The sequence below is a fragment of the Mandrillus leucophaeus genome, unplaced genomic scaffold, assembly GCF_000951045.1.
Source record: "Mandrillus leucophaeus isolate KB7577 unplaced genomic scaffold, Mleu.le_1.0 Scaffold38, whole genome shotgun sequence".
Lineage (NCBI taxonomy): Eukaryota > Metazoa > Chordata > Mammalia > Primates > Cercopithecidae > Mandrillus > Mandrillus leucophaeus.
This window is the reverse complement of record NW_012104031.1, coordinates 5,493,789-5,513,789: the sequence shown is the minus strand read 5'-3', so window position 1 is coordinate 5,513,789 and position 20,001 is coordinate 5,493,789. Positions and strand designations below refer to the sequence as shown.

The following is a 20,001-nucleotide window of genomic DNA, read 5'->3' as shown; positions in this document are numbered from 1 at the left end:
TTTTTGAGACAGTCTCGCTCTGTCACCAGGCTGGAGTGCAGTGGTGCAATCTCAGCTCACTGCAACCTCCCCCTTCTGGATTCAAGTGATTCTCCTGCCTCAGCCTCCCGAGTAGCTGGGACTATAGGTACAAGCCACCATGCCCAGCTAATTTTTGTATTTTTAGTAGAGATGGGGTTTCACCATGTTGGCCAGGATGGTCTCAATCTCTTGATCTTGTGATCCGCCCGCCTCAGCCTCCCAAAGTGCTGGGATTACAGGTGTCAGTCACCACGCCCAGCCTCAGGTATTTTTTTTATAGCAATGCAAGAATGGCCTAACACAAGGCAAACATGTGAGCGAACATCTCTCTTAGTCACATGCAATGTTCTTATGGCTTACTGAATTCACTAAACTGTTTTACATCTTCATCCCTTTGCACACACTGTTCCTTCTGCAGGATTCCCTCCTCCCTTTGACTACCTGGGGCTTGTCTACCTATCCTTTAAGATCCACAGAGTTCCAGTGTCTCTACTGTGATTCTCCTCTTGCTGCTATTTTGTATTTACCTCTATCATTGCCCTCCTTGTATTGACTTGGAATTATTTATTAACATCAGTCTTTCCCTCTGGCTAAGTAAGCTCCTTGAAGCTGGGAGCAGTGTATAAGTGTTCTCTGTATCCTGAGTTCTTTTCCTGTACCTTACATACAGGATGCACTCAATAAATAGTTGGTGAAAGATTGTTGTTTTTGTAGTAGAATTTGAACTTGGGTGCTTAGAGTTCTAAATTACTAGCAATTTTATGTCCAGGGATCTGTGATTAGAATAATCTGCCTGGACACCTGGGCAAGCACCTGTCCCAGCCTATTGCTTTTACTGCCCTTGGTAAGTTACAATGCCACGAAGAGGAAAATTGGGTACGTTGCTTTGCCACTTGAGGTTTTCGTTTTACCCCCGTGAAAGGAGTGGATTTGGTCATATAATCCAACACTCATGGTCCATAATTTTTAGAAAATGATGTCAATATCTAATTAACCTCTTCTGCAAAACCTGCAGTGCCATTGGCTGACTTTGACATCAAGCCACAGCCACATGTGCCCTCCTCCCGGCTTCACTCCGTTCCGCCTCACCTTGTAAACGGGTCAGCCAGAGAGGCTGGTTGTGGTGCTCTGAGGCGACAGACAGGGTGTTGAGGGCAACGATGAGAATCACTAGCCAATAGAAGACCTTGGACTTCACGATGTCGTGGCACTTCCAGCGAAAGATGCGGTTCCACTGCCTCCAGTGCCGGCTAAGGGAGGGGACAGAGGATGGTGCACAGTGCTGCGCTGGTCTACGCCCCACCTGTCCAAGCTACCTTCATACAAACTCCAGCCATGCGTAGCTGACCACTCCTCTTCCTCCAGCCACATGAGAGAAGCTCAGGGCATGAGCTGGGGATCCAGACTGAGTAAAATCCTCCATCTTTCACAGAAGAGCAATAGTGACGCAAACCTCCGAGGTAATGGAATGAGAGGATGCACGCAAAATGCTTAGCACAAGTGCCTGGCAAGGAGCAGACGCTCCGTGTGGTTTAATTTTAATTAAAGCAACTCTGAGATGCTACGTTTTGCCCATTATCCAAGGCCACTCTTCAACAAATTAATAATATCTGGGGAGGGTGAGGGGAAATGAGCTTTGACAGTACAATCTTTTGGGATGAATTGGCAGCACTTACCAAAATTTAAAATATATATGTTCTGTTTTTTAATGTTTTATTATTTATTTATTTAGACAGGTCTTTCTAGGTTGCCCAGACCGGACTTGAACTCTTGTGCTCAGGTGATCCTCCCACCTCAGACTCCCGAGGAGCTGGGAGTAGCTATACCCTTTGATCCAGCAAGTCTATTTCTAGAGTTCCTTCGGCAGAAATGGTTATACTCATTCCCAACTGTTCCCTGCAGCACTATTTGTATTGTCAAAGAGGGCAAAGATTAACTACATTACGGTATATTCATCCTGTGGAATATTTTACATCCAAAGATACACAAAAGAAAGTGAATCTGTTCTGAAAATTGCTCTTCATAGATAATTTTAAGTAAAAAAAAGTAAGTCACTAGATAATCCTTTATTGGATTATCCTTTAGTGTATATTATATTCATTTACTTGACAAATTTTTGGCAACACCTCATATGTGCTAGGCACTCTTCTAGTCCCTGTAGTGACAGTAGTTAACATAAACAACCCCATTGTGTAAAAAATCAAAAACAAAAAAAAAATCTTGGCGCGTGTGTGTGTGTACAAGAGGGAGGAAAGCACAGAAAAGATCTTAGAGGCTACACATCTGTTACCATGGTTACCTCTTTGAAGAGCACTGGGGACCTTCATCTTTTCTTTGATGTATAGCTCTATTGTTTGATCTTTCAAAATCATAATTAAGTGTGAATTTGTAAAAGGAAACAGCCAACCAAACAAACCAACCCTCCTCTTAAGACAAAGGCGAGAGAGCGTGGAGTGTGCTCTTGCCTCCAGCCTCCTTCCTGAGGGGCTCCCGGGTTGTGCAGCCCCTACTGCATACACTTTCCCTCTTCCCTCTCGGAGGTTTCCAACACAAATGACCTCACCCAGCTCCGCCCTGATCAGGGTGAAGCAGCAGTGAGCATGCTCACTGCTCCCGGAGGCTCCCAGTGTCCTTCTTATGTGCTATATAAATAGGTCACTGCTCAGGACCCCTCTGATAGCACATTCCCCGAAGGTCTGGTCCCTGTGGAGTCCCTCAGAGCAGGAACTGGCCCTGTTTTCTTAAAAAGGCTGCCTTTCTAAAGGATTAGACAAGTGACTCTGAAACCACTGAGGGGAAGTAACTGGACTCTACCCTCATGTCTCAGGGAGCTGGGGGTTGGGGGGGTCCTGGGGCGGTGGGCAGATACTCACATGAACTGGATGATTTTGTTCAAGCCTGCAATTTCATACAGGCTCTCTGTGTCAGAGCCACCTTCATCCAAAGACAGTTTTCCTGGAGATAGGAGAGAAAGAGTCAGCCAGCCTTCAGGGCCCCTCTGGGCTGGACACACCTGGGCTGGGCACCCGAGACAAGGGCCCGTTGACCAGAGACATCTGCGACAATGGGTCCTAGGCAGGCCTGGATTTCTTGGTGCTTTCCAGAGATTGAGAGTTCCAAGAGACAAAGAGCCCACTTTATCTGCAGGGGAAGGGCCGTGAGGATGGGCAGTATGTACCTTTGGGAAGAGCTCTGGTCACACCTGGATCCTACCATTTTGAGCCATTTTGCTTTAGGCAAGTCACTCACCCTCAAAGGATGAATGTTGGACTTGCTCAGTGGGCCTCCCAGGCTTGCTGGGGGGTTAAATGATGTAGTGCTGTCCACGGAGCCCGAATGCAAGGTGTGGCCCAGAGGTAGGAGTCAGAGAGTGAGGTGAGTGCTGACCCCAGCCTTTGGGCCCAAACCTTCTCTGAAGTCCTCAACGTCCATGACCTCGCCCTGCGTGATCCAGCTCATGTAGCCCCGAAGGTCCTCATCTAGCTGCTGCTTCTCCCGGAGCTTCTGGAAGGTTCCCCTGGACTTGGCCTTCTCCCGCTCCTTGGTGAATTCCCTGAAATGGGATGGATGAGCCAGGAGGGGAGGAGAAGAGGGAACAGGGTCAGGGAAAGACTGAGCTTTGTGAGGACAGACAAGCCCATTCTGTGGCTGGAGTGCTCCTTTTTCTGGGCCTAGGGTGTTGCCTGGGGTCCAGGTGCCCCTCAAGGTGGCTGAGAGACAGCCCCTCTCACTTCCCGCTCACCCATCGCCACCCTCCAGGAACACCCTGGAGCACTCCTTGCCCCTTCCTCATTTCTTTCTTCTCATCCATCTCATTGTCTCCTGCCTTCTTTTGGGGTTCCCCTTGCACATTAGGGGTGAATGACAAGGCAGTCCATTGCCTAACTGAATCAACCACGGAGCCTCAGATTGGCCGTACTACCCCAACCCTTCAGACTACCTTAGAAATTTAGTTTTGTACAGACCAAAGGCCTGGGAAAATTCTCCTGGGACTCCGAGGAACCAGGTGGCAGGGCTGGAAGAAAAGGACCCGAGGCTCCGCGAAGGATCTTCAGGCCAGCAGAGGGCAGCCCTGGGCTATGGCCACCTTCCCTGCGGGGCAGGGGGGAAGACGGCAGCACAGGCGTGGGCTCTGAGGAGCTGTGCCTGGCAGCCAGGAGGGGTTGGCCCACAGGGCAGGTCGACTCGCCCTGGTCAGGCGGGGTCCAGGGAGGGGGTCTTGATCAGTTTGTGCCATGGACCCTTTGAAAGTCCAGTGAAGCCTATGGATCTGTCTTCAGAATAATGTGAAATGCACAAAATAAAACCAAAGCATGACAAGCCAGTTACAGTCAGGCTTCACTTAACGACTGGGATGCGTTCTGAGAAAGGCATTGTTAGGTGACTTCGTCTCTGTGCAGACATCAAGAGCGTATTTACACAAACCTAGATGGGAGAGCTGACTACACATCTAGACTATATGGCATAGCCTATTGCTCCTAACCTACAAACCTGGACAGCATGTTACTGTACTGCACACCATAAGCGATTGTAAGTATCTGTGGATCTAAACATAGCTAAACATAGAAAAGGTACAGTAAAAATACAGTACAATCTTAGCGCCCCACTGTTGTGGATGCAGCCCGTCATTGACTGAAACGTCTTCATGCAGCACTTGACTGCATGTTAAAATACAGTTATTAAAATGCAAAAAATTATGATCGAGTAATACATTTGCTTTTTCATTAACTCATTAACTAGCAAGATCTAGCTGCAGGTCTGGTATCTATCATAATTTCAAAGTATGGAGTAATTAGTGTAAATACTATTCACAACTGTAATGTGACATGATTTCTATTAGGACAAGTCATAGGCCCTGCTAATAGCACTGTGGTTTGTTGCCTATGTTCGTTACTAAAGGAAACACTAAATTTCAGTTACAGTTGTGAAAAATAATGATAAGTGTTTCCTATCCAAGTTCACAGTCTCCCAGAATTCTATCTACAGACTACCTGGAGGGAAGCTTCTGGAATGGGGTGATACCAATGGGGAAGAAGGCTGATGGTGACTTCTAGCCTCTCTGCTGTGCTGGGGTGGGTGGAGAGATGACAGCAGGACTGTCTCAAAGAGAACAGCTCTCATTAATAATAACCATTAGTATTTAGTGCTTATTTTGTGCTGGACTCTGCTCTAAGTACTTTATACGTATTAACTTATTTAATCCTCACAACAACCCTATGAGATAGAAACTGAAATAATTCTTATGTGGCCGATGTGGAAATTAAGGCACAGAGAAGTTAGGTAATTAGGTAAAGGTCACACAGCCACCAAGCAGTAGTTCTGGGATTTAAATGTGGGCATTCTAGCTCCAGAGTCCATGTGCTTAACCGAAAGCCCCACTGCCTCTTAGTGCTGAGGCTCCACTTAAAGCACTCCCAGGGCCAGGAGGTTGGAGTCTCAGAGGCTTCAGTGAGGAGTGTCAAAGCAGAGGGACAGGAGGGCCGAGAATGGGGGAAGACTTGAGGAGGAGGAGAAAGGCAAATTAAAACTTGAAGGGCTCTTGTGTGTATCTCCTGTCTTCCTGCTCACCAGGAAGGAAGCACTCTTGGCCCAGCTGAGATGGCAGGGAACCCAGGGATGAGCCGAGGGCCTCACCCACAGCCCCCTGCCCTGCTCCACTCCTTCCTCCTCCTCCTTTCTCTCCTCCTCCTCCCTACCCCTACCCACCCCTCCTGTTTCTTTTCCCTCCGTTCTTTTTCCTTCCTCCTCCTTCTCCCCTCCTCCTCTTTCTCCTTTCCCCCCTGGCTACCTTTGAACTTTCTTACCCGCTCAGGACACCCAGCACCAGGTTGAGGATGAAGAAGGATCCCAGCAGAATGAGGGTGACAAAATAGATCCAGGGCCACTCATTCCCGATGGCATCATTGACCTGGTCAGGACAGAGGTGTGATTCTCTGAGTTGAGGGCTTGGCTCCCCTTCCCCGAGTCTGCTCATTAAGACTCCACCCAACCCTGGGGGACAAGGAGAGAAGCCACCCTGGGACAGTGAGTGGACATTTTTCCTCACCTGAGGACTAGTCTGGAAGGACTTTTCCAGCCTGAGGACTAGGATCTGGTCTGAAAGGATCTCCCTAGGGAGGACTTGCTGACTGCCTACCTGGTCCGGGCAAGACTGACCTAATTTCCCTCCAACCAAGAGTGTTTAACCTCCCTCATAGACTCTACCTCCAGTTGATTTATTTAAAGCCAAGATTTTTCACGTGAACAACCTCTGTGACCCTGGACAAGTCACCTAACATCTCTGATCATTATTCCCATCCGCCTAATGGTGATAATGACATGGGCTGTCTCTCCTCACAGGCTTGAAACAGAGGTGAAATCATACATGTGACAGTCCTTTGATATTTTAAATAATTTGCTCTCCTAATACACACTTACAATAAATATTTACACGAATCCTTTATATTTGCAAAGCATTTGACAGTTTTACAATCCCCTCACCCCTCTAATAGGCAGCATCATATTGTGGTTAATTCCGGATTGGAGCCAGGGGGATCAGAGTTCGATTCTTGGCTCTGTTGCTCACTAAGTTCTTAACCGTGGGCAAGTTATTTTACTCTCTCTGAGCCTCAGTTTCCTTATCTATAAAATGGGAGCAATGCCTTCCATCATTGAAGGATGAAATAAGAAATCTAACTAGCTCTTAACAAACACCAAATAAATAATATACTCCAACAAAGAAACTCTTATGGAGTCTTGACTGTGTGCCAGGCACTGTTGCAATTCTCCCACTAACTCTGATATAGACAGTGTTACTATCCTTATTTTATGGGTAAGGAAACTAATATCTTATAATAGTTATATGGGAAAGCAGTCTTGCAGAGGAAAGGAAAAAGACTCAAAGAGCCCTTCATTCCTCAAAAAGTCTGAAATTCTAAGCCATCAGAATTAAGTCACTCACAGCCAGGTTTTTCCTGGTTTCCATTCTTCACCCGCCCCTTGGATCCTGCATAGACATACTGTATCATGGGGATTTCCCCATAAGATGCTGGGGCACATACCTGGGAACCAGAAGGGGACCTACATCCTATATAGATTCCCCAGGGAGGAGCAAAAGGGAGCTGGGGTCACTCAAGTCAGAGACTGGCCTCCTGTGTGGACTGGCAAGCCCTCCCTCCCCGCTCCCTTGCAAACCTGTGGATGAAGGGAGATGGTTCTGGCAGGCCCGGGCCCAGACCCACCCAGTAAAGGACGTCAGTCCATCCCTCCATGGTGATGCACTGGTACACGGTGAGCATGGAGAAGCCGAAGTTGTCAAAGTGGGTGATGCCATGGTTGGGCCCTGGCCAGCCACCCCGGCACTCACTGCCATTGATGGTGCACCGGCGCCCTGAGCCTGTCCTGGCACAGGGCGATGGCTCCTCATTCTCCACTGTGGCCACGATATCTGGAGACAGAAGGCAGAGGGAGCATCAGACAACAGTAGTAGGTGGACAATGACAGGAGGAAAGGTGTATAAGAGCAGTTTAAGAGAATTGAGCAGTAAGTCTAAAGACACTCTGCTGAAAACGCAAAAGACAGCTTCACACGGAGCAGATGGTGACAGTGAAGAGGAATGCCTGGGGCTGAGGATGGCTACAGGCAGCAGGAATTATGTCTTGGGCCCCCGGGCCTCATGGCAGGGTCAGCTTCTAGGATTAATTGTCCTATACAGTGCAACCCATGAAAGAGGAGTAATCTGAGTGTCATTTGTCCCCACAGAACTTTAAAAAAGAAGGCAGCTGCCTGGCTGGAGTAAGGCTGGAGGTGGAGGGCTCACATGTTCTGACTTGAGAGTTCTGTCTGGGAGGTGAAATTGGAGAAGCTCCAAAAGCACTGGGCTGAGCTGTACAAGACACCCAGCTGACGGGCAGGGGTCTGCACTCAAGGGAAGTTCCCGCCAGGCCCGAGCCTGCACTCTCCTTTGTTCCCCTGGATGATGCTTTCTTGTCTCTAAAATCCTGTACTTCTGATGACATCCTGCATCCCCTTTCATCTTAGGATGTTTTACAGTCTCCTTTTGTGTTCATAGATTAGATTGGCTTATCAGAACTGGAACACCCTGCCTCACCTATTTACCGTGTAGGCTATTAACCTATTTAGCATGTAGGCTCAATGCTCTGAAGATGGAAAGGAGAGGACACTGATGGTTCTGAGGGGGCCTTGACCCAATGAAGTCAGAAGCCCTGATCTGAGAGGGGCTTTTGAGCACTGCTGCTCAGCATTCCTCAAGATGTCATGAGAACACCACTGAGACCTCCAAATTTGGGTTGAAGATGTGATTGAAGGTCCCCTCCTATCCATCCTGATGATGCCTATTATAGGATGTAGATTGTGGTGGTGATGGGAAGAGGCTGAGATGGGAGGGGTCTAGGAATATAACCCCTGAAAGCTGGACCAGAGTTTACTCTTGTGAGATGGGTTTGGGACTGGTGTTGACTGTCCCTTTGTTGTCAGTGGTCATAAGGAGGTGAGTAGAGTTTCCTGAGACACTGAAGGTCAAGGAGAGTTATTCTGGTGAGTTCAATGCCAGGATTCATGGAGGAGGCTAAGTCCCAGCGAGCTGCTGGCAGGGTAGAGCAGCCAGTCTCAGAGCGGGACCCCATACTTTTTCAGGGTGTTGGCCTGACCAAAAAGATTTTCAAAGTAGTGCTAAGATGTTAGTTGCCCATCTGTCTCTCATTCTCTCAACAATGTAGACTGGAATTTTCCAGTGGCTGCATGAGGTGTGATGTGGCAGCACGCGCACACAGAAGTTGATGTGAGAGTCCAGCAGCCTCTATCAAGTCAGGCATTGAAGAGATTTACAAAAAGTGTAAAACAGCGTCACCACTCTTCTCACCAAATATTACTCGTTTTGGAAAATCTAGTTATTTTTTATTATAATTGTACTATTTGTGTTCTCATGTCATGGGTTTCTTACTGTTCTTTAAAAGTGAATTAATAAATTAATATTGTGACATGTTCCTCGGTTTTCATTTCTCATACCATGAATATCAACAGATCAAAACCTATATAAACAAAAGCTCTCTGAGGTCCTCAGTAATTTATAAGAGAGAAAAGGGGTCCTGAGGCCAAAAAGTTTGAGAACTGCTGGTTCAGCTCAAGAATATCTGGGCTTCAATGTAGGTTATTTCTGGAAACTCAACAAATGACTGCCTTTGGCTCTTGGGCGTTTTTTCTGAGGTCCCATTCAGACCCTATTCTGGGTGCCTGCTCTGACGGGCAGCTCAGACTAAAGCTAAAACTATGTGACAGGAAAAGTACACATAGAAATTCAGGCTTATCCCATGCCTGTGTCTCCATCTACAAATGGCTCAGAGAGCCTGGAATATACCACATTGCATGTGGAGTAGGGGGTAAGGGTGTTTCAGAACAAGCTGTGGCCCAGGCCCCTGCTCACTTTCTTGGCTCACTGACCCCAGTAGAGCTGTCCTTCCTCCAAGTCCCCCCTATCCCGGAAAAGCCCATTCCCAAGGTCAACAGATGTGGGTGGCAATGGCCAAGCCCTGGGCTCCTTCACCAGCTAGGGTGGCTCCCCCTTCTGAGCCATCCTAGGCCCTGTCCCACAGTCCCACTTTCCCTGGAAGCTCACCTGTGCCAGTGAAGTAGCAGGTCTTGTGCATCTTGCCCTTGAAGAGCTCCAGCCCGATGATGGCATAGATGATGACCATAAAGAGGACCAGCAGGGCGATGTGGAAGAGGGGGAGCATGGCCTTGAAGATGGAGTTCAGGACCACCTGCAGGCCTGCAGAGGCAGCCAGGGAGGGGAAAAGAGGAGTCACCTCCACTTGGTCTCACGGCCCTCCCTCCCTATAAATCCTGGGAAGCCTCTGAGATGTCAAGGTAGGAAGGGGACCCAGAACTGGGGACAAGGGAACAGGAAGGGAGAGGAGAAAGGGGTCTGCAGGGACACTGCCACCCACTAGGCACCCCCGACACCAGCCGGAGGGGTCTGAGCACTCGGAAGGCTCTGAGGGCCTTGACATCCAAGCCGGCTCCTTTGCTGCTCATTGGGGCTGTGTTGCTTTGGATGACGTTAACCTGTTCCAGAATCACGGTGAAGACCCTAGAATGGAGAAGAGGGAGAGAAGGGGTCCAGGGGTTGGGAAAGCCACTGCCCCAGTGGTCTGGGGCCCTGTGTCCTGTCCATGCTCGAGCACCTGTGGAAAGGCCTAGGGGAGAGACGGCAAATATGGTTCATCAACTAACAAATGATCTGATCATGCTTACCTGGGGAATTTCACTTAAAAGGATTCTGACATCAAGTTCATACTCAGGGAAAAGAGTGGTGCTCCACTTGTGAGGTCTACTTTGCATGCTCAATGGGGTTGAGGTATGCGTGCCACAGGTGTAGTTCCTGGCCCTAGGGCTGAGCACCCCCTACATGGGCTGGAGGTTACCTGTATCACACTCAGTGGCGACCCAGAGAAGAAACTCCATAGCAAGTTCTCCCTGCACGCTTTTCCTCCTGGTTGCACTTTTTGATAATGCCCTTTATTTTCTTTCCTACTAGCCTCCTCTTCCTCTTTTAATTTACTCAAATTTCCATTATCCTTTGAAGTCTACCTCAAATTCCTTTGCCTCCGAATCCTTCTAACGGCAGAACTCCCTGGGACACATTAGGTATGAAACAACAATGCGCTGTGAGGTGTTGCTTTCTGCACTCTATTATTCTGTACGCACTTGTCTTGGCTTCCAACCAGGGCAGTTTGTAAAAGGCAGAGGCCAATTCACAGAATTCTTCAGAATTCTTCTATTTTCCCCATTGAGCCAAAAGTAGCACTGGATGGCTAGCAGGTAACCAACACCATCCTTTCAGAACTAAAGGACAGCATTCTGGTTAAGCATGCAGGCTCCGGAACCGAGACTGCTTTGGCTTGAATCCCAGCACTGCCACCAGCTAGCTGTGTGACCTTGGGCAAGTTGCTTGACTTTTCTGTTCTTTAGCTTCCTTATTCATAAAATGAGGGAAAACAGGATTGTGGTGAGAATTAAATGAGATGGTGCATGTAGGCACATATTAAGTACTTGATAAATGCTATTGTTATCATTACGTGGTAGTTACGGTAATGCTATGGGTAGAGTTATGTTCCCTCTAAATTCATATGCTGAAGCCCTAACCCCTAGTATGTCAGAATGTGGTTGTATTTGGAGACAGGGTCTTTAAAGAGGTGGTGAAGATGAAATGAGGTTGTTAAGGTGGGCCCCCATCCAGTTTTCCTGGTGTCCTTATAAGAAGAGGAACTCTGGACACACAAGGAGACACCAAGGATGCGCATGCACAGAGGAGAGACCGTGTGAACCCAAACCTGCCAGCATCTTGACCTTGAATTTCCAGGCTCCAGAACTGTGAGAAATAGATTGCTGTTGTTTCAGCTTCCCAGTCTGTGGAATGGTATTATGGCAGCCCTAGCAAACTAATACAGTTAATAAATGTCCGTTTTGTGAACCCGAATAACAGGTACTCGATACAGGTCCATGGAATAAACTAATAAATGACAGAGGGTGAGAAACTAATGAACATTCAGAAACTGCTGGCCAGTGGAACCTTCCATATCATTTCCAAATTTGCGTGATGTGAGGAGGATAATGGAATTTATAGCATCTAGCCAGGGAAGGAGATTGTGACCTGTGGGCAGGGTCAGGAGCAATGACCCACTCTCCACAGCATGGACAGCACCCTTGCCAGGCCAGCCTCTAACAGAGGCTGCTCCATGCAGTGGTTAGCACAACGCTGGAGTCCCACCCCACCTCTAAGATGCTGGTGGTGGTGGCAGTGGGCACAGAGTCCTCAGTGAGGGTCTGACCTCCAGTCTCCCCATACCCAGCTCTCACCCCAGGAAGACAATGGTGAAGTCCAGCACATTCCAGCCGCTGCGCAGGTAAGCATCCTGGTGGAATAAGAAGCCGTAGGCAATGATCTTCATGGCGGCTTCAATCGAGAAGACGATGAGGAAGAAATACTCCAGCTTCTCCTGTGGGAGCAAACGTGGTCCCCAGCATGTGTCTGCGCTCTCCGAGCTCACCCTTGCTCTCTTCCCTGCAGCCACGCTGGGTTCCCTGCTGTTGCTCAGGCATGCCTCAGGACATTTGCACCTACTGATGGAATGCCCACCCACCTCCACACCTACAGGCCCTGGCACTGCCACTCCCTCACTTTCTACAGGTCTTTACTCAAAATTCCTTCACTGAGGCCTTTTCTGGCCACCAAGTGTAATGCGAGCTATCTCCAGCATTTCATGTTCCTCTGCTCTGCTTAATTTGGTCTTCTTAGCACTTACTCTTAGCTTAAATACCATATCTATATATATTATATATATGAAATCTTGTTCATTATCTATCTTCCCCGATAGAATATAAACTCCATGAAGCATGGGGATTTTTGCCCATTTTTTTTTTTTCATTACTCGACTTCCAGAGATGAGAATGGGTTGAATACATGAAGGATCTGAGGCACCCAAAATGAAAGTCCCCAGGTGGTTTTTCTGGTTTTGGCACCTTTCTTCTCCCACCATGCAGGGGATGGATGGTAGGAGATGGGAGTGGATTGCTCAGAACTCCAAATGCCTTCCCTTGCTGGGCAGTGTTGCTCTTTAATTCATTTTCCTTTAAGGTTCCCTGCCCGCCCCACCTGCCCTCACATTGGCTTCCTTTAGGCAGCTCCTTAAAGAGCGTGACCCTATTACACAGGGTGAGTGGAGTGTGGGGTACACTGTGTGTAGGGAGCACAGGTAAGAGGCTGAGGTTTCAGCTCAGCCCCACTCTACAGAAGGCCCTGCCGACACTCCAGGCCCTGACCCTGTAGCCTGATCCTCTGTGTTACTCTATCCTTAGCCCTGTCACCCTCTGCCCTCTTCTGGGCCCAGGTGAGAGCTATTTCTAACTGAGGAAGCAGGTCTCTCTTGTTGGGACTCCAGGCTGAAACTGCTCTCCTCGCAGCCATCTGAACCCTGGCTTGGCAGCTTCTAAGAGCTCTGGCCTCCAGGCCTCCCCAGATAAGCACAGCCTCCCGAGGGGGTGCTGACCCAGCCTGCAGCCTAGGCCAGGCTGCAGCACGGCACAGCTCCAGGAGGTGTGTGTATATATATACACGGATCTATCCTGATTGGTGCTCCCTGGAGTTACACAACAAGGGGGTCTGTACCCCCACAACCCAGCCCCCATTAGTCTCCAACATTCACACCCATGGAAGCGTCTCCTGGGAGCAGGGGCCCTCCCCATCAGCACACTGCGGAGGCGTCACTCATATTCACAGTTCCTTTACTGAGGAGCCAGACTGGGGAATGGGGCACTCCATTAGTGATATGGAAGATAATGTATTTTTACTTCCAAGTGAGTAGGTGTGGGAGGCAAGGGAAGAGGCCCTCACATGGCTCATTATTGTGGATAGGGCTCCAGAATCCTCCAAACTTGTCACTCAGAGAATTTTCCTGAAAGCATGATTTTCCCCTTCCACATAGAAGGGAAAACTGCAGCATACATGGACTAGATTTGCTATTCTTAATTTTGCCCTTCATTCCTTTTATCAATTTGTGACCCCAATGCTTTCCCCTTCTTCCAGAAAATGGTAATATGATAATTAAAATGCAAAGCCATGCAGTTCTGTGAAAGGGCCTGTTGATGGAGACTGTGCTTGGCACTCGTGGGGAATCATGGAGCAGCCGCTCCATGGAGGGGAGCTGCAAAGGGAGGTCTGGGCACCCTCCCTGGCAGGAAGAGTGGGCTGGGCCAACTACAGAGGGATCTCCCGGGAATCGGGTGGGTGGTCTCCCTCCTCTGCAGGACAGGTTTCCTGGGAGTCAGGCACACCACTAAGGGAAAAGTGTAAGGGAGGAGAGTGAAGTCAAGGCAGCATTTACAATTTCAGGTTGCTGCAGTCCCAGGGGGATAGACAGAAGTGGGGTTGAGGCAAGGAAAAGCAGGACCTGAAATAGTTGCAGTGCTCACAGGCTGGGCGGCCAGCCATGAACACCAGAGAATTGCCTGCACCTGCCACTGCCTGTCTGGCTCAGCCTGGCTCAGAGAGAGCTTGTCGGGGGCTGTGGGCTTCAGATGAGGTCACTCAGTTTCCTCAGCCTGTTAGCTCCAAGGCCTGCCTCTTTCCACCATACTCCCTCCAGCCCAACCCTGAAGTGCCTGGAAGTAAAACTCAGTACCATACAATCCCTGTGTGTGCACACAGCGTGAGCCCTCGTTCCGGAGGAGAGGGAAAAGGGATGTGTCCACTCTTGCATCATAGGAACAGTGTCATCAGTGTCACACTGGGTTGGCTGACAGCCTCTGCAGCCTGGGCCCAGTCTTCCATGGAAGAATGAGGGATAGTCATTCCACAGATATTTATTAAGCTCTCGACTGGATGCCCTGGGTAAGACCTGGCTGTCTTCCCAAGATCAAAGTCATCAACCTTCCTAAAACATCCTAATTTCCTGTGACAACCCCCAGAGCCCACCATGGGCAGGTGGGAGGCAGGAGATATGTGGTGTGATGGTTCTCACCAGCTCTGCTGCTTTGGGCAAGTTCCTAAGCTTCTGTGAACCTCAGTTTCCTCATTTGTAAAACTGAGATAATGAGAGCTACCTTGAAGGGTCATGGTGAGGATTAAATGGCACCTTGTGAATAAGTGGCTACCCCTGCCTGGCATGCACCAAATGCTGAATACATCACAGCTATTCTTATGAGACACCTGGGCCCTTGGTGAAGGTCTGTTTTCTGCCTACATTGTGTTCTGTTGGTTTCCATTATGTTCTATTGGTTTTCACAGAGCTGTTGTTTGATGTCATGGCTGTGGGTGGTCACCAGGGCTTGGCTCTGACCCACCTCACACTCCATATGTTTGAAATGAAACTCCTCCTACTGATAAACCTGCTCTTTCTCATGTGTCCCTGTCTCAGCCAAAGGCACTCAGTGGCCCAAGCCAGAAACCCCCAGGGTCTTTCTGGACTCCTCCTCTCTCTTGCTCTCCCTGGGTCCCAGTGTCCAGCAGGTCCAGGCCATTCCAGCCCTACCATCTCCAGACTCCAGCTCCTCCTCTTCAACTGCTCCTGCCCTTGCTTGCTCTCCCCTGCCTGCAGTGGTCCACCGCCATCCGCATCTCCTCCCCTGGGCCCTTCTCCATATAGATCCTGCCACTGCCTTGCTTGCAAGTCTGCAATGGCTCCACAACACTTACCAGAAAATCCAAATGCGTTCCCGTGGCATGCAAAGTCCTCCATAACATGACCCCTGCTGATCCCTCTGGCCTCACCACCAGCCTGCTGGCCACCCTGTCGATCATGTGGAATGACTTTCAGGTCCCCTAGCTCTCTAGCTGCCCCAGCCTCCACCTTTGCTCATCCCGGCCCCTCTGCCTAGAGTGTCCCCAAGGCCCACTGCCCAAGTAGACCTCCTGCCTCTTACAACCCTTTGACCCCCCACAGGGAGCACCAGCCCTGTGTCCTCCCTGTCCCTTATAATCCTGTGCTGCTCTTTGCTGCCTTCTGACAGACTGAGGCCACGTCACCCTCACATGTGTTCCTAACTGTGGAGATTTTCCATGGTTTCTCTGTTCCAAGAACAGGAGAGAGGTGACATTCCGCCATCAGCAATAGCATTTGGGCTTGAGGGCCAGGGTCACTCTCCAAAGAAGGCTTCTTAGAGTTGCTGTTGGTGGTGGGTGAGGGGAGGTTTTATGGTTGAGAAGGCCCCACCAACTGGTGATTCTGATGCCCTTCCCCCAGGGGCGTGTGGTCCCCCGACAGAGATGAAAGTATTTCGGGCTCAGGGCTTCTGCCCTTGCTGTTCTCTCTGTCTGGAATACTCTTCCCCAGATATCCGCATGACTCACTCACTTCTTCCTTGCAGGTCCCAACTTGAAGGTCACTTTGTCACTGAGACCTTCCTGGCTCTCACCCCCTGACTGTCTATCTTCTTAGCCTGATTCATTTTTCTTTTTAGCTGTTGTCAAAACTTGACTCGTTATATATTTGTTAATTTATTTGACCCATCTCTCCTGACCTGAATATAACATCGCTGAGAGCAGGGACTCAGCTCTGTTCACTGCTGTGTCAACTACATCTGGCACAGTGCCTGAAAGTGCTGTGACGGAATGAATCAACCAGTGTCCCGGGGCTCTGCTGCGAGAGGTGCAGGCTGTGGGCAGGTGCAGCTGCACACCGTCACTATCACTCTGAAATGAGGTCAGTGTAGGCATTGAGTAAGCATTTGGAAAATTCTATGGCAATCTGCAGCCACTTCCACACATATGGGTGGACTATAGACCATTCTGGATTTGTCAAAGTCACATGGCGAATCCCAGCTGGCACACGCTGTGGAGGGGTCCCACACAGTAAGACCATGTATCAGGCCATGATGGAGTAGAAATTAAAAATGACCAACTATGGTCTTTCCCTACAGATCATCTGAGAAGCCCTGCCCCAGAATGCATCATCCTGCCCAGCACACAGTAGGCCCTCAAGCTATGTTTGTTGAATAAATGAACAATGGAAAGTCACAATCTCTGCTCACCTTCAAACCAGGTGCAGCCTTGGGATCTGTATTCCTAAGAAGAGACACTGGACCTCAGGTCCTGATCCCAGAGCAGGAGAGCAGTGCTGTCCCTGACCCCCTGATCTCTGAGCTCAGGGGAGGACAGTGAGCCCGCCTGACTTTGTGACGTGAGAGCTCCCTTACCTCAGCCCCCAACAAGGGCCTTTATTACTAAATGTCCCCTTCAAGGGAATTCTCATCCTTCCATAGATAAGCCTCTAACTGGTGCTCCCTGGGGCCACACTTAGCTGGAGGTTGTTCTGGTGTGTGACCCCTGATGCACAGGCCTTGCACCTGCTCCCAGGGGCACTGGAGCCAGGCACTCCCAGAGTCTTGGGCTGAAAACAGCAGGGCTGGGACCGCACATCCCCTCACCCTCCCACTGCCTCTATTTTCAGGCTGAGTCTGCTATCTCCAAGGGTCAGCCAGTCCTGAATGCTTCTCCTCCCCTGGCCTGCATGGGGCTTTGTGGGAAGATGATGAGAACTGGTTGGGCTTCCCTCCAAAGGGATCTGCCCAGTGCCAGTGTCCCTATCTGGGACCACAGAGGCAGCAGCTACCACACCTTCTTCCCCTGCAATCCTACCCCTGGCACAGTGGCCTGGTCAGGACTCCAGGCTCCCGGGCTCCCCATGTGCCCTGCTGGAGGGTTCTGGGATCTACAGAGCCCACTGAAAGGACCTTACTCAGCTGGCCTGGGGAGGGGCTGGCAGAGGCAGCAAAGTGTCTGCAGTTGAAGGGATCCCTGGGAAGGTGCACTGCCACCACATGACTGCCTGTCACCTGGGCCTGAAAGTCTCCTTCCTTAGGGTCAAGACAGAGTGATCTGCTCAGGCACAAATCTCACTGGAGCAGGGAGGCACTGGACTCATATTTGTTGTTAACTCTTTAAGGCATGTATGCTACAAGGAGACAAGGTAGATTTGACTGAAGAGGAGGACGCCCAGGGTGCTTGCAGGGAGCTCAGGCTGGGGCGGAGGACAGACATCCTCAAATGTCCGCTCCCTCTTAGGGACCTTACAAGAAGCTCTCCACACAGCCTTGGCAGGTGCTATCAGAAGACAGTTTTACAATATTCATGATTGCTTTCCTCCTAGATTCCCCCATTTTCTTGTTCCCTTAAGCTGACAGCGGGGCTGGGCCCCCTTGCCTCAGGACTGGTTTGTGGCAGCGCCCAGGCTTTTGTCTTCCAAAGCCTGAGAATCACTGCAACATTGGGAGGTCTCAGGGGTAGAGCTCACAGTTTGAAGGTGTAGCAGGATCTGGGAGGAGGCACTGGGGCCCCCAGGAAAGAGGACTCAGCCTCAATTCCTGCCTTAAGAAGGGTGCAGAGGACCTATGACCCTGTCACCTGCGCACTGCCTGAGACCCAGGGCCTAGGCACATTCCCCAGGTAGGCGGATAACTGAAGGCACCAGAATAGCTGCAGTGATCCCTCTCCATCCTAGAGGGGTATGCGCTCAGGATCCACGGAAAGTTGGTTCTCAGGAAAAAATAAGTCATTTCTTGCACACCTCAGTTGTGGACAGAGGTTTGGTCCGGCTGTGCTGTTTTTCCTGTTTCACAGAGGAGGGAAGTGAGACTTAGAGGGGAATGAGGTGCCTGCCAAAGGCGAGGAGGCCCTGCCTGCCGTGACTGAAGTAACAGAGTTTCTGGTAGGCTGGCCTGATGTGCTGGCCTCTATGGCCGCGCCGCACACTGGATGTCCAGGGCCCTGATGTCTCCACAACCACCTCATTCTCCAGGTTTGGCAGATGACCCGTTGAAGAGTGAGGGAAGTGGCTATATTTAGTCCAATGAAAGCTCACCTAAATAGATGTAACTGGAATGGGTCTCCCTTGCCATCCTACCTCCATCTCAGGGGTCTCATTTCCCTCTTCCAGTTCCCTCTTCGCTTCCCTGTATAGCACTTCCCTCACCAGGCAACCAGGCTCCCTCAGGTCTGGGCAGGCCAGACGCACCAGGGCTGACTAGACAGAGGGACAATGGGGCCGAGGGTCCCAGAGGGCTCCGTACGTTCAGGGTGAAGGGGGCTGGGAGAAGAAGGGAGACCAGTGCTGTCTTGGGTAATGAGGATAATAATAGCTAAGCATTAGTAAGCACCCGCGTATACGCCAGGCCCTATTCTGGCTGCATGCATACATTTAATACTCACCGAAACCTTATAAGGTAAGTACTTTTTTTTTTTTTTGCCTTTTCAAGTTTTCATTTGTATACATTTTTGTCTTAAAAAGAAAAGTAGGGCTGGGTGAGGTGGCTCACACGTGTAATCCCAACACTTTGGGAGGCTGAGGTGGGTGGATCATGAGTCCAGGAGTTCAAGACCACCTTGGTCAACATAATGAAACTCTGTCTCTACTAAAAGTACAAAAAATTAGCCTGGCTTGGTGGCAGGCGCCTGTAACCCCAGCTACTTGGGAGGCTGAGGCAGGAGAATTGCTTGAACCCAGGAGGCGGAGGTTGCAGTGAGCCAAGATCACACTATTTCACTCCAGCCCGGCAACAGTGCGAGACTCCATCTCCAGAAAAAAAAAAAAAAAAAAAAAAAAAAAAATCATTATCACAGATTACAAAGGGCTAAAGCAAGAACAGAAGAATGAATGACTCTCTTTAGCCTGGAAAGCGGATACTCTCAATAGTATTAATGTTGTAATACAAGCTAATTCAAGCGTTTTACATTTCTTCTTTTATGTCCTTTTAAATGTGATATCCTAGCATATAGTAAAGATCATGTACTATGAGTATCAGACGGAAATTTCTCCACAAAGCCAGATAAGTTTTCCTCTCCAGTGAGAAATAGGCTATAATAAGTTCTTAAAAATTCTTGTCTTCTCTGCCGTGGCAGAAGAGGGAGAGGCTGGGGGCTGGGGAAAATCCAGGGACGTTCTACACAGGAGGTACTCTGGGGTTCCATCCAGGAGGGTGTCAGATAACCCAGATCACTCTACTTAGGCTTTTGGCAAAAAACGGCCCTCACCCTCCATCTACTAGTCATCTTCCCTGCCCCTCCTCCTCGCTTCAGGGCCTTCTGAGCTCTATCTTTTGTAAAATCAATCATCAGGAAAGGGGGAAAAAAGAGCTAGGATGGAACAAAAGTAAAACGTTTAGCAACTTTGACACAGGGGCTCAGCACCTCTACCTGAGCCGCAGGGGTCCCGGCTGGAGCAGGGCTAGGTGGCCCTCGTCTACTGGTAATGCATCTGCTCCCAGGTGCAGAAGAGGGTGAGAGAGACCTGCACCTTTCAGGGCTGAGGCACACAGACCTTCTGATGTCTGACGCCCAAAGGTTGTGTTGGCATGGAGCAACCTTGGGAGCGTGCAGGATGAACAGGGGGATCTGGGCTGGCTGCTGCTTTGTGTCTCAGGTCTTGGAGTCCCATGGGAAGATGGTGGGTGTGAGGTGGCCAGCCCCGATGGCCCTTGCCATGACAGCTA

At 49.7% G+C, this 20,001-nt stretch overlaps 1 protein-coding gene across 1 annotated transcript in view; it reads right to left on the bottom strand.

The window, feature by feature from the left end:
* Nucleotides 1-20,001, bottom strand: part of CACNA1S (calcium channel, voltage-dependent, L type, alpha 1S subunit) — an 81,717-nt gene that overhangs the window by 51,259 nt on the left and 10,457 nt on the right. The window contains exons 3-10 of the mRNA XM_011990610.1: nucleotides 11,878-12,017; nucleotides 9,966-10,108; nucleotides 9,635-9,787; nucleotides 7,242-7,447; nucleotides 5,826-5,929; nucleotides 3,429-3,574; nucleotides 2,895-2,976; nucleotides 1,111-1,271 (exon numbers count right to left, since the gene is read on the bottom strand). Of these exons, the coding sequence (XP_011846000.1) occupies nucleotides 1,111-1,271; nucleotides 2,895-2,976; nucleotides 3,429-3,574; nucleotides 5,826-5,929; nucleotides 7,242-7,447; nucleotides 9,635-9,787; nucleotides 9,966-10,108; nucleotides 11,878-12,017 (1,135 nt within the window). The remainder of the gene's footprint in view (nucleotides 1-1,110; nucleotides 1,272-2,894; nucleotides 2,977-3,428; nucleotides 3,575-5,825; nucleotides 5,930-7,241; nucleotides 7,448-9,634; nucleotides 9,788-9,965; nucleotides 10,109-11,877; nucleotides 12,018-20,001) is intronic.